The 15468-nt window shown below is 35.3% G+C and overlaps 1 protein-coding gene across 1 annotated transcript in view; it reads right to left on the bottom strand.

The window, feature by feature from the left end:
• Nucleotides 1-15468, bottom strand: part of DCC (DCC netrin 1 receptor) — a 1038356-nt gene that overhangs the window by 535863 nt on the left and 487025 nt on the right. Inside the window, exon 3 of the mRNA XM_033087479.1 lies at nt 6348-6632. Within this exon, the coding sequence (XP_032943370.1) occupies nt 6348-6632 (285 nt within the window). The remainder of the gene's footprint in view (nt 1-6347; nt 6633-15468) is intronic.

The following is a 15468-nucleotide window of genomic DNA, read 5'->3' as shown; positions in this document are numbered from 1 at the left end:
AAAAAAAAAAAAAAAGGAATAGGTTCCCCCAGGATTCCAGTACTTTCAATTTGCAATCCTCAGTATTATTGAGGTCTCCCAAAATAGCACTGGAAGATGAACTTATTTTTTAAAAAAGTAAAAAATCAAACAGAAATTGTCTGTTTATCCATAGTAAGTGTAGGCTTACTAACATATTAGACTTTGTGCATCTGAGTGGAATTTCATCAACATAATGTTAAAAAATGGTTACCTCAGTTATCTAACACGGGTTAAAAGACCTGACCTACAATAACTAATTCCTACATAGTATGATTGTATATTGGTTTTTGTACTCTGCCAGGCCCTGGTTATCAAAGAGGCAATCTAAAATTGTCATCTGAGAGAAATGAGAGCACATCATTACATGGAACTTGGTCAGTTCACTGAATGGTCAACTGTATGCAATAAAAGTTATCTTCTTTTGGTGTGCTCTTTGTGACAATATAAAACAACTTAAATCTATTTTTTTTAAGAAATCTAAAAGTACGACCATCTCAAATTTATTTACATTGGTTTTTGACCCTTCGTTTTTGTATTTTAGTATGGCATTATGGTTTTTAATAATTAGTTTATCTAGCAAACCTGAACTCTTAAACGCTGGAATTATAAAGACAGAGTTGGGGATGAATGTGGAATGAAATAATAAATAAGATCCTTGTAATGAGAAGATTTGGAAAGGCTAATCTAGTCCAACCTCTCTTTTGAACATATAGAGAAACTAAGAATTTTAGAGGATTAGATGAGTTGAGAATGGCTAATAAAAATCAAATACCAGAAGTCTTATTTATTTTCTAGCTCCTGTTTCTAAGCCTGCCTCGTGCTGTATTTCATAGAGCAAAAGAAATGATGCTGTTGGAAAGGTAAGAGTGGGAATCAGATAACAACGAGTTACAAGAAAAGAAATAAGTTGCAGGAGACTCTGGCATCTAGATGTGAAAAGGAAATGCAGAAATTAGTACCATCAATAAATAGCATAAAATGTGTAATTAAATATTAGTAGACAAGTGAACACTTAGATATCCACAATCAAAATTGGGTACTTTAATGTCAAAGAAATAATCTTGACATGAGAATCAAATTCCTTATGATTGAAATCTCTAAAATGCCAAAGTAATTATAACAGCTACTGAGGACTTAGCAATTCCAGGCATTGTACACGGCCTATTAAATCAAAACCTCATAACGACCCTATGAAATATATACTATTACTCTCTGTGTTTTGCAAGATAAATAAATTTAGACTAAGATTAAATAACCTGCCCTAAATTGCACAAGTAGTAAGTGGTAAAATCAAGATTTGTACTTAGTCTGGTGTCAGACTCCATGCATTTAACAACTTATAATAATAGTTCAGAAATTGGAAATTTTAAATAGTCATTAGTTGACCAATATTAACTAAAGAAATGGAAATGGATTTTAACAGTTGAGATTCTTACCCCTTCATGCAATCTGGATTAATCTGATGTAACATAGGAAACGTGTATTTCAAGTGGTTTAAACATAATATGGTTTTATCCTTCATTCTTTTCTAAGTACATATAACAGAGAAGCTCAAAAAACAATCTTATCCAACTTAGATTTATGAAGGACTAAAGGTGTCCTATTTATAGCATGACATAAGAAATGTCATATATATAAAGCCGACTATCAGAAAATCCTTCAATGCAGTGAAAAAACAGTAAGTAAAGTATGATCCAAAAAAATCAGGTAATACATTAATCTGATTTGCTCTTCAGTTCCTCGTTTCCGTTTTTTTCTGATTGTATGTCTATGTCATGATATCCATTGTTTAAAAACCTTCAGAGATTTCCAACCATCAATAAAGTGAATAGAATCAAGTCTAATTCCTAGACATGGGATTCAAGACTCTTCATAAGGTAGATTCAACTTCCCATTAAGAGTTATCATATGCTGCCATCTTTCTAGAAATAAATGTCCCTCTCCTGATGATCTACTAAAGTAATCACCTCTATAAAGACTTTCCAAATTTTCCACATGAATTGACTTATTCCTTGTCTGTGCTGATTCAGAACTAAGTATGTTGTCCTGAATTTACCATTCCCTGCCTTATGCTGCCATATAACTACATGAATTAACTGTCTGGCTTGATGGTAAATTTAGAAATAAAGAATGTGTCTTCTTTGTTTTCCCTTACCGATAATTATTCTGTAGGAATTATAAAAACAAATGGTAGCAAAATAGAATTAATTTTGAAATGTAAATAATATGTAGTCAAACAAAAAAGTTTAATATACTCATTGAGTTAGTAATAGTGAAGAACAAATTTCTGAAACTATTTTTTAAACTAAAAAGCATAATTTCCCTTAAAATAATATGGTTTGGGGAATGGTTTCTGTTGAAACTTATTTCAATAAAAATAAATACTATAGAAAAAATCATTTGAAATATTTTCATCCAACTTATTCCATTAAAAGCCAATGAATCTAATTACACAGATATTTAGTTCAGGTCTACCCAGGGCTCAGAGTCATCTAATTATAATTCAATGAATGAACAATAGATTAAGTTACAAATTGATCAATTCAATTAGGCCATTAAGAAAACTGAAATAAGAGTTTTAATGTATGTGCCAGTTATTTTAGTCAACCTAGTGCCCAAAGCAGATTTATAATTCAGCAATTTAATCTACCGCTTGGCAGTCAGACATGATGAGAACTGAACAAAGTGAACTTGACAATCACAACGCCCAATTTAATCCTTCATATATTCTTCACATAAAATAAACCACCTCAATTCTTACTTAAGTGCTTCATTATCAATATTTCAAAAAAAATTTTTACAACAGTTTAATACTTAATAGTTTAAAATGTACAATTCCTCATTACCAAAAATTCAATTTGTCTTAAAACAATCAAAAATTAAGTTAGTTACCAATTTTCCTACCTTTGAATGAAACAAATAATTACTGATTTAATCTGGAAAATGTAAAATGTTATAAGGAAATCTCTTTTAAAATTTTATCATTTATTTTAAACACAAAACACCACTACCCCACTCCCAATCTCAGGGAAAAGTGCAACTACCTAGCTTTTATGGAGCCTGAACTCCACCCCCTTCCTCATAAACCACATCTGATACGTTTCTAAGACCTGCCCTTAATATCTCTCCACCCATCTTCATTTCTGAATCCCTTGTGATACCACTTTCGTAGCAGCTCTGGGTCAATTCTTTGAAGGATTAATGCCTCATATTCTACCATATCTTCCTTCCTTCCATTTATCTTCCTTACTTCCAACTTGTTCCTCTCCAACCCTTCCTGTGCCCTGTGATCCAGTTAAACAGAATGTGTGCAGTTCCTCTGAAAAGTTTTTATCTTTCTCTCTCTATGCTTTGCTTATAGTGCTGGTTTCCTGAGGTATACTTCTCTTCGCATACTTATGTACTACTTGTTTTCAGGATTGGCACATTGGTGTTTCTCATGTGCAGTAACGGCACTCTGCTTTCGTCTATCATACACAGTCTCCTTGTTTATCTATTTTCCCCACTAGATTCCAGCTGTTTTAGAGCATAGTCTTCCAACTTGGTATTCTTAGCAACCAGCATAACGGCAGGTATACAAGATTGACTTAAAAGTTTGTTGAATAAACTATTAATTTATGTAGTGAATAAACAGAAACCGCTTGTTCAAATAGCATTTCAAAACAGTTATTTGAATCTGAAGATCTGGATTTAATAGATCTCAGTTATTGGGTTGTATGAAATACCTGTTATATAAAAGTGGCAACTTGAAAGACATTTCACATATACTTGAATAAGTACATTAAAATATATATTATTTAGAACTGGATAACTGTCTATATACACATGCATACAAATTCAAAATACTCTCTACATGAATGTGGTAAAAACAAGTGTTGGAGAAAGTTTCAAAACTTTAAGTTAGCATTTATGTTTCAAACTAAACCAAAATAGGTAACTTTCACACTCAACATGGCACTTAAAAATGTCCAAGGAAGAATATATTTTTTTAAGAAGTAGTAATCATTCAGGTATCACTTCAATGCTTCTAAGTCATGTTAACAATATGATGGGTTTCTGTTTTAATTGACTCCATTTTAACGAATTAAGGGTTAGAATAGAGAATGGGTAATTTATGTATTAATATATTACTCCCTCAAATAGGCACAACTCAAATTGGGGCGTGGAAATTGATTAGCATGATTTTAAAAATGAGAGAACCATAAGTGGCAACTAAGAGAAGGTAGGATTGGACATTCATTCATTCATTCTCCCAGTCATTTTTGTATTGGTTGTGGATCTGTGTATTTGACCTCTAAACCAACTTGCAAACTTAAGGATCAATGGAACAAACATATGTTCCTTCAGCAGCTCCTTTGTGTGATCAATAGCAAAAGAGACAGACTTAATCATGTATGACAAAACGTGTGTGTATGTACCCCACGTGTGTGTGGGGTTGTGTGTGTGTTTACCTCAGCCTATAATTCCTTTTTGAAGCATGTTATTCAAATAGAACTTGGAGGAAAGCTCTCATTGAATGTAATGATTAAAAAAAAAAAAAATCAGTTTCCATTCAGGTAGAAATACCCAGGCAGCTCCAAAGTATATCAACATAGTCTTGATTTTAGCCAAACTGACAATATAAAATGTGGCTTTAAATAAATCTCCATGGATTACAATGCAAATGTGTTTTACAAGGTGAACAGATAAAGGTAAATGGTGATTTGATGATAATGTCTTTGTGTTTTTCAAAACTTTCCATTTCACATTTAATATTTAATTAGTCCAACTTTATCCCTTAATACTACAGGGAAACAACCCCTCAGTCATATTAAGAGAGTCAAACATCTTCTTGTCAATTTTCTATGTGGCTTACCTAAGCTTCCCATGTGATTGACTTAACAGATGGATTATTAAGGATATGTGAACATAAATATTTAAATTTTTGTGTATCTAATGGATGCTTAAATAAATTCAGGTATGTTTGGGGAATAAATGCTACATTTGCATCGTTCACTGCTTAGTGGAAGGAAGGTAACAGTGATATTGATGGCTATTGACATGTTTAAGTCAGTTTCTCTGTGACTAATGGAGGAGAGAATACACAGGAGTTAGAAGAGGGAGTCCTTATTAAAGTACCTGGAAACTTGCAATCAAATTGCCCGTTTCCTTTGGAATGCCTTAGGAACACGACCCTTCACATACACAGGATGTGTGATAACTACACAGAGTGCAGAGACAAGAGCCAGTGTCAGTGCTTCGATAAGCATCCATCACAATTTCTCAAGTAGAAGCCTTTTTTGTGATTCTCATAAGCAGGTCTAATTAAACCTTACAAGTGAGACTAAACGAGAAAGTAGATATTACATAGATATTAGATAACAACAGTTATTGGAAAAGATGAAATCAGAGAGAATATTTAATTTCTGATTATTTAGGAAAGGAAAATGCACCCAGAGTCTTAGAGATTTGTCAGAGAAGAGAAAGAGAGATAAGAGATGGAGAAAAACAATTTTCCTTATCATAATATCAATCACACTTTACTGTTTTTTACATAATTACATATATGTCTGTGTTCACCCGGAACTCTAATAAGCCAGGCTCTGTGTTCGTCTTAGTCATTGTGTACCTCTAGTACTTAGCACTATTGTCTCAAAAATGAGTGGATGAACGGATAAGTAAATAAATGTTTAATATTAACTTGGGGAAGTTCTTAACCCTGCTAAGTATCACCTTCATCCTTAGATAATGGGGATCCATGTTTCCCCAAAAATAAGACTTAGCCAGACAATTAGCTCTAGTGCATCTTTCGGAGCAAACATTAATATAAGACCCGGTATTATATTATATATTATATATTATATTATATTATACCGAGTCTTATAGTAAAATAAGACTTGAACTTATATTAATTTTTGCTCCAAAAGACACCTTAGAGCTGATTGTCCAACTATGTCTTATTTTCGGGGAAACATGGTAATAACTACATCTTAGAGTATTATCAGAGGGAAATGAAATAACACACAAAAATACTTAGCAGTGGGCTTTGCACAAATAAGCACTCATTATATATGAATGGAATGAATGAAGGAAGGAAGCCAACTATAAGCAAAATATCTGTTTCTCAAAAAACATCAGCTGCAAGATGTGGAAAAACAAGAAAAGCTGTTGGTGTACCTTCATCTAATGGCTGAGAGAAAGGAAAACAAAAAATATATGTATAAAACAAAACCCCGGTAAACGACACAGAACTTACAACAAATACAAACTACTTGTTCGAGGAAACATGGTTGTTTAAACTACTCTAAAGAATATAATTCTGGAAAAAAGAAAGAGCTCTTCCATACCTGATAAAAGTCTGACTTCGGCTTCATTTCCTGTTCTGGAGCTGGCTGGATTCCGGGCTGAGCACCTGTAGATTCCAATGTCTCCGGGTTGAAGTCTGCTGATCTGCAAGGCGCCAGAGGGCAAGACCACCACTCGGGAGTCACCCAGGATGGGAGTCAGATCTTGTTGGTTTTTCTGCCAGTGTATTGTTGGCATCGGCTCCCCAATGACTTCGCACTTGAGTAACACTGTGTCTCCCATGAAGGCCGTGACAGATTCTGTCTGGGACAAGAACCTCAGTGGCCCTAGGAGAAAAACAAAGAAGGAAGGATAAATATTTCAGAAGAGGCACAATAATCACCAATAAAAGTATTCACATTTGTATTCTTTATAGGCAATTGCATTTTGCAAAGTATTTTCCCAAATGTCAGCTCATCTGCTTTTCTCATTTTACCCCATTATGTGTCTGGCAATACAGCAGCTTCTGTGGCTAAAAAAATAAATGATAATGATGTTGCCATGAATCTCTAGAAGTTTATTGTTATTATTGGTTAATAAAACAGACTTCTAAAATACACAGAGCAGATAAGATCATCATAATTTTACACAGTAGGAAACTGAGGCTGAAGAAGTGAAATTCCACACATAAGTTCACGTGGTTATTACATGGCAATCCCACAAATGAGATCTGGTCTTTTTGAATCCTGATCCTAAACTTCTTCAGTTATCTGACTTTGAACGACAGACTATGAAGTTAGGGAATTCCTGATGGACTTGCCATATGGCAATAACCTAAGGCAGTTTCAAGAAAAAATGGTTGATATTAACTACCAATTATTATAATAGAGAACAACCTTTTATGGATTGACTGCTTAAAGTAAATACATCAGTATATTCCAGTTGTAATTGTGGTATAGTGAAAAAATACTAAAGTTGGAATTAGACTAACTTGTGTTTCTAGCCTGGTTAAGCCATTTACTCTGAGTTCTTTGGTAACTTGTTTCATTTCAATGGGCTATTGTAGTGTAAGCTCAGAGAGGTTTTTTTTGTTTGTTTGTTTTGTTTTTGTTTTTTGTAATGCCAAGTGCCTGATTTAAGCTTTGGTTGTGGAGGCAACCACTTAAAAGAAGCATCCCCTTCAAAGATGGCTATCTGGAAAAAACATATAACCAGCCACACAACTATATAAATAGCCCTCACCCCCTTTCCCCCCAACCCCTTTGTTTTAAAAAGCTTGGTTGATTTAGGTAACTGATCATTTGGGCCCCTTGTTTCTTCTCTTCCCACTCTTATGATTTAAAGTCACCATATTCTTTACTGGTGACTTCCACTGTTGATCCCATTAAAGGCAGAATCCCAACACCCCCTACCCCCACTCCATGACATTGCTGTGTGACCCCAGGTGTGCCATGTAATTTCCAGGACCTGTAAGTAATAAACCTCTTTTTCCTTTTCTTCAAAGTTTCCCCATGATTATTGCTGAGGACGTCTGGCAATCTTAGTTAAGAACGGCCCAGCCAGTCTAGTCACAGCATTGATTGTCCACAGACTGAGACCATAAAACGGAATAAGCGCTAACTCAACTTACGTGACCGTTATGATGTTCATATGAAATAACATGTGAAAATTGATGACTAAGCAAATGCAGGGGGAAAAAAAGTAAATAAATAGAATGGTCATCACTAAGCATAAGCAGTGAAACAGAAGCTTCCTCCATCATGACGCTGCACCTGACAAGGGTAGGAGATATTTTGATCCTGCCTCTTGAATCCCCTTTTATGAAGAGATGGGTATTTGTCACCCTAATGTCGACCGTAAAACCTTATTTGTATGATTACAAACAAAAGAATTTGTTTGACTTTGCCATTACTGATAGATCAATTTTAGTTTCAGAGTTCATTCAATCACATAATTTTAATTCCTTGATAAATGTTCTATTAATCAGTTTTATTGTAGTATTTCTATTTTCATTTTAATCTTACCAGAATTGTTTTTACTGTATGTGTGTTTCACAATAAAATTTGATTCATGCATCACTTTGGCAGACACATGAAGTTTTCCTGATCATATTTTATGTTACTGTGATTTTTATTTTATAGATTTATTTTTTCTTTTATTCCCTATGCTGAACTTTACATCCCATGACCACACACACACACACACACACGCACGCGCGAGGTCTGACAATTAAGTTCACAAACATTCCAGAATGTGTGTGTATGTGTACACATACATACCAGGGGTGTCAAAAAAAATGGATACAAGTGGACACTTTGGTCAGCGTTGCTCAAGCAGTAGTTCACTGTAATCAGAAGTGTCTGGACGCTGACGGTAACCACTTTGAGCACCTCTTATAACTGCAGAAGTCAACATGACTTGTATTCACCTTTTGTTGTTGGTATGTATTATTACAATTTTAATAGATTTTTCCTTTCTTAAAACATGTATATATTTTTTTGGCACCCTCTCTGTGTGTTTCTGTGTGTGTATTTAATTATAGTTGACATTCAATATCATTCTAATTCAGCTTCAGGTATATAGTATAGATTTATTTTAACTAAATCAAAATTTCCTAGGTCCAGGTTTAAATTTTATCAAGAATATTTCCATCAATATTTAGTCAATAACAAATTCTACTGGGTTCGGTTTTAAATACTATTAGTTTTATTTTGGCTCTATTAATTCTTGAAAACCTAACTTTCCCTACAATCTAATAAATATTTTGCTGGAGTCAAAAGGGCAAAGGCAAAATGTCCTCAGTCAAAACATCACAATTTAATATGAGAGACAATCAGAAATGCTAAGTCTCCTATCCCAGGTACAGGTGGCATTTAATGTCCCTTTCAGGAATTAGTCTTTGAACCACAAGACAACTGAATCTATGAAATAGATAATTACAACAACATCACGTATGGAATGGGTACAAGCTTCCAAAGATTGTATACAACTCATTATACTTACCCTCACGTAAACAGACCTGCAGACCTCAAGATGAAATATTAAGGTTGTTCTTTAGTAGGAATGATTAATTCTAGACCATGTAGAAACATTAATATTGATGCAAATATTGTTTTATTAATTGAAATTTATCCTACACATATAGGTATTAAAATTACTCATCTGGTTCCCCACTTAAGGCTCGGAAATCTGGATCTGTTGGTCTCAACACTATAGATGTATCTACAGGGTGCACCAGGCACAAATCTAATTCTATTCTTCTCATCAGTTATCAGAATTAATCTGTAACTGTGCTGGCTATACTACTGAGTGAAGACCAAAAGGAATCCGTTAACTTGTGCTCACTGTTCAAAGTCCAATTTCTAGGCTGTTTTTACTGTACAGTCTAGAGTCTATTCAAAAGAAGGTACATTAGTCTACTACTGATTGACTTTGGTATGGATTTAAAGCATGTACAGAGAATGATTTCTATATACTACACGAGGCAAAACTGCAATGAGTAGTGGCCAGAAGTTGTGATGGTTACATTTGTCAACAGGTTTTCAAACTAATTTCTGGCTCTTTTAATAGTTTCCTTCTTGTTCTTCATTCCTCACATTTTATTTTGTAGTTAAGGAAATATAGTTGGGAATAATACACTGATGTATACAAGTCATATATTTTATACAATGCAGATAAGAATAAAATATTGTTGATAAGTTGATAAAATACCTGGATACTTTTATATATTCAGATATGTGGTCTGATATTAGTTACCCATATTGGATAACATTCTAAATATGTTTTTTTACATCTGAATGCCTATGGTATTCAAAAAAATCATGTGCAAGTTCTAGAGCAAAGAATAAAAAGTAAAATCAAAGAGCAATTTAAAGTGATATTCAACAATTCGTTCTTTTACGTAAACTTCTTCTAGCTGAAGAATCACAAATGAGGCATGAGATTGTATATTAACATAATTAGATTTAATGGAATTGACTACTATTCCACATGCTTATTCAGTACACACTCTATGGTGATTTCAAATCTTAATAAGCAGTGGTCAGAATTGCCTATTTAAAATTTAACAAAGTAGTGCTTGAAACTTCAAACAGTTGATTATTTGACACAGTGAGAAATTACAAACATGATTCATAACTTTTTGGTTTTGTCTCTACAAAGAAAACCCTGCATATCAAAAAGCAATTCTAAGTTTATGAGTCTCCATATGGCTTGAATTAATGCTCCCAATATTGTACTTAATTGTAGTGCTTACATCTCACAGCCATGTACAAACCAGCAACAATATTAAAAGGAAGAGAAGTTATAGGCTATCAACTTAGTACTATATTTTCAAGGCATGAGTATGAGCACCTAGTAATGACCATTAAATTCACTGTAACTCTTAAGACTAAAACACAGTATTGTCGGAAGAGTCATTTAATGCTCTAATGCAATACAAACAATTCCTATGCTTCATTCATAGATATATACAGGTATAATTTTAACTAGATCTTCATGAAAAATAGTTACCTGTACAACAAGAGCCTGTTCATGAAAATTAGCCTAGTTCAGACTCATTAGCTCATATCTGATTCATTGTAATCATAGCACAAATGATTTTTTCTTACCCAAATACATTCCAAACAGAGTCAAGAGATTAGTGTTCCTAAATCACCAAAGTTTTTGTTTCACTCAGGAAACTCTGACATTCCAAAAAAAATTCTAGTATTGTCTTACACCCCAAATTCTGGTACCCAAGCATCTAGCACAGTGTATCTTCTGAGCTCATCTTCCATAACTCCTGCAAATGATTCTTGTATCTATTGAATTGGCCTATGTGTTAATATAGCCTCCTCTTGACTTATTTTTTGTGACATTTTCTCCAAAAAGATACATCCTCGCCCCTAATATCCACCTATCAAAACTAGTCATTCTTAAGGTACCCAATTCTCTAATCTTGTTTACTGGAAATCATCTCTCAAACTTTTGAAATTTTAGAGCACTCATAACTCATAGATAGTGTGACATAGTTGATGGTATAAATAAAAGCCTGAAAAGTGTTTACATGTTTGTATATATGGTTTTGTTTTTATATTTTATGTACACAGAATATATCAAATATCTACTGAAAGAAAAAAATACATAAATATTTACTGAGGTTCCATGTGGCTCTAAATATTTAAAGACAGTATTGTAAACATCCAAATTTTGATAAATATGTTTCAGTGTTGTCTCTTCACTTTCTAATGTATTTTATTGCATTTTGGGGTGCACATACCTGGGTGACAAGTTACTTGGGGTCACTTCTCTGCTTTACTATTTAACCAGCTAGATGGCTCTGCACCTGGTCTCAGTTTTATCACACTATTCTAAACTCCTTTATAAATCATCTCATTTAATCCTCATGACAGCTCTTTACGTAGTATTGTCTCCATTTTACAGATGGAACTGGAATGAGAGCAAAACTGGTTCAAATGTTTATATTGCGTGTGAATGTTTAAAAAAAAAAGCTTCAGGATTGAATTATTACACTTCTTGAGATAACCTTATTTCCCCAGCCTAAGTGAAAATGTCTCAAGAGGTGTTTCTTTTATACATCAGTACCTGTACATACCTCAGTCTCCAAGGATCAGCACAGTACTGGATGAAAACCCTGTTGTTTAATAAGTACGTTCTCCCCAGATTGAATTCTTACAGACAAACTTCAGCCTCAAGTACTGCACTACTAAAAACAGCACACAAACCTATCTTTTGTGGCTTTCATGTAGGCCTTTCATTGTTGTCCTTGGCAAAAGGCTATTTTCAAGAATGAACTGCAGTCAAGGTTCCCGCCTTCACATCCAGTCTGGCCCAGGATGTGATGACCACTTGCGATCAAGAAACACCTGGACTTGCTGGAAGTGTTCCCTATCAGCCACCTTACAGGTTGACACATATCTGCACATCCGTGCATTAACAAAACCCAGCACGTAGGGATGGATCATTTCAGGAACTATTCAAATGAATGAACACATTGTTTTACATACAAAAAAGTCAGACACGACACGTATGGGAACTCCATTTTATGAAATGATAAACACCGACACAATTCAAATTTTATAAGTGGTTGTGATGGAGTAGGTAGGAAGATGGAAGTGAGCAGGAGGAGGAGGAGCTAGGAGACACCCACAGGTAAACCAGTGGTGTCATCAGCATCCTTTTAAAGACCCGCTGAAGTGAGGAGCCAGAACAGAGACCGGGGCTAGTGCAAACACATCAGGATGAAGGAGACTGCAGAATGAGGAGAAAAACAGGAGACTGGGAGGAGGAGGATGGCCCGATCTACAGGATATAAGGCCAGGGCGGCTACCCACCCTCGCGTCAGCCTGCTCCACGCTCCAAGTGTACCTGCCTTGCTAATAAACTTTACTGTCTGCTGCTGGCTTGACTCTGGCTCTTGACTGAATTCTTTTTTTGTTTCAAGAAGACAAGAACCGAGGAAAATCGTCGTTCCCGGTAACAAGTAATAGTCAGTAAGAGTGCCCAGGCTTCAGCATCAGACATTTTATTTATGTCAACTGTCCTAATTATAGTTGTATAGTAAGCATTAAGGACTATTAGAAAGAGATGTATAGCCATTATGCAAGTACCATGGAGAAATGGGTCTCACCCTGTTTATTTTGATTTCTGTAAAAGATCCTTCAGTTATTCTCTAACACTAATTTTAACACTAAAAGGATTCATTAAGTGTCTATTTATATATGTTGCTTTGTTAAATGTTGCTCAAGGCTTATTAAACAGCTATAACTACAATTCTTTTGTAGAACATTTACCAACTACCCATGCAAAGAAGAGTGAAGATTTGACTATTTTCAGCTCTTCAGTAACACAGTGCTTGAACACCTGGAATTTAACCGTCCAGCACAGTATCAGAATTCTCACTTCCTCAGAGAGGGCTCCTCCAAACCCAGATAGAACCAATTGCTCCTACATGTCTCCTTTGCAGCATTTATTTCATTTGTAATAAATTAAGTGTGGAATTAATTCAATAGACATCTTCCTAGCTAACCTTTCAATTTCATAAAAGCAGGGCTGGGACTATTTTAATCTGTATTCTGAACACTTAGCATGGTGCATCGCATGTAACTGTCCATCAAATACTTGTTGAATGAAATATATATATATTATTGTTATATATTAGTATACATATATATATATTACTGGTAAATATATATATATATTATTGGTATATATATTATTGGTAAGATAATTAGTTTAAGAAAATATGCCAGACCCTAAATATTGGGAGGTGTAAGAAGGCTAGCAGTAGAGAGGCATAAAAAGAGGGAGAAAACAGAGATTTCTTCAGAGAAAGTAAAAAAGAGCTGAGCCTACATAAAGTACAACCCATAAATCTTTTCATTTCAAAATGGCAGTGGGGAGAGCTATGTCTAGTACATCCATGAACATTTTATCTAAGCGCCATAAGTTTAAATCGTGGACCAGTGATATACATTTTGAATGATATTTCTCCATCCTCCCTTCAAATCACTGTCCCCAGAAACAAAGTTATCAGCCTCTCAGAGCCAGCCCCCGCCCATCTGGGACAGCCTGGGCATTGGCTGCAGCCATCAATCAGGTTCTGGCCAATACATATTTCCTCAGAATCTAGGGACAACCAAACTATTGGCTGTCACCAGGGCACTAGAAATGTTAATAGCAAAAGCAGCAAACATTTTTCATTTGGGCTTTTCCTTTGTGATGCTAAAAAAAATGCGGTAAAAAATCACCATGGCAATGAATGAAAAGCTGCTAACTCTACAGGGACATCAAACGTGTTAGGCTCTCAGAATTAAAATAATAAGAACAATAGTCCCTCCTACCCTTCCACCCATGCACACGCACACCACATAGACTAGGAGAAATCTTTCCATCGGATCCAGACAATCAAAGTATCTTCCACATGCACTCTGATTCATTTAATTCTAAACTATTTTGCTTTTTTAAGCAGAAGTGGAAAGAAAGTATTTCACAGCCCAGGTTTATGCCAAGACTCTCCACCTCTAGGGAGGTCTCTCCTCTACCCACACCTACAGATTGGGGGCCTATTCCTTCTTTGAAATTCTAATCTGAGAATGGCACATTCTTCTGCTTTGCCCTCTAGCCTCTTTGGCAGATTATCAGGATCCTCATCTCCTCCTATGGAAGGTCTAATTATTAAGTAATTAAAGTTCATTTAATAAAAAGAGATTTATCAATTGGGGGACAGACCCTGGGGTTGGAAGCACGCATGGCTTTTAAATATTCAGCAATGTGGTAATTTTTAAAACAGCCAGAGGAGAGCTGCTGTGAATGCTTTGTTTGCTCCAAATCAAAGCCTGAAGGCTTTGTCACCTCAAAGTCAGACCACATTTGCCCCCTTTCAATTCTCAAATTAGCAAAGAGAAAGAGAATAGAGGTAATCCAAAGAGAAGTTCTCTAGATTTGGTCCTTTTCAGCAGCCAGAGGACCAAATAAAGGATTCTTGGAATTTGTTATGGGCATATCTCTGCCAGTCTGTCCCATTGAGAGTTATGATTCCCCTACTTTATTTTTACCAGCTTCTTGTTTTCGTTGCAGCTTCTTCATTTTCATTGGCAAAATCACAGACTCCTAGGTGGTTGGCTAAAGAGCAGTGGCTCCAAAGTAGCATTGCAAAACGAGTCCAATAAGTCTGGGGGGTGCCAGCCACACTCACCCAGTATGTAATCTTTTAAGAAACATCCATGTGACCAATTAATTGAACCTCCAAAGGATGTAATAGAAGAAGTGTGAAAGGGGAAGGAAAACTGTAGTGGCAAATTACACAGTCGGTTTGTCTGTCCAGCTCTGCAAGATTAGTAGCACACAGTGAACCCATTCCACAGACAAATAAGAAATTGTCAAGGAGAAATCAACTAATTCTTTCTCAGAGTCACCTTCAGGGTTTGTCCAATATAGGTGCTCCAAAGAGCTGGTCCTCTCCCAGATCCTTGAGCACTGATTATACATAAGATTTGGAACCAGGTGGTCATTTGGGGACTCCTGTAAACTGTGGGTGATCAAGAGCAAGTTCGAATGCTGGTATATCATAATCTCACCAAATAGTCTTACTAGATTTTGGGCTTTCAAATCCCTGGAGTAATTCCGGATTCTCCAAATCATCCTTTTAGTAACATCCTTTGGGCCTTAGGTGGCCTCCCC

Source organism: Rhinolophus ferrumequinum, chromosome 19 (genome assembly GCF_004115265.2).
Source record: "Rhinolophus ferrumequinum isolate MPI-CBG mRhiFer1 chromosome 19, mRhiFer1_v1.p, whole genome shotgun sequence".
Taxonomy (NCBI): Eukaryota; Metazoa; Chordata; class Mammalia; order Chiroptera; family Rhinolophidae; genus Rhinolophus; species Rhinolophus ferrumequinum.
The sequence above is the reverse complement of the archived record's forward strand: the minus strand, read 5'-3'. Positions and strand labels throughout refer to the sequence as shown.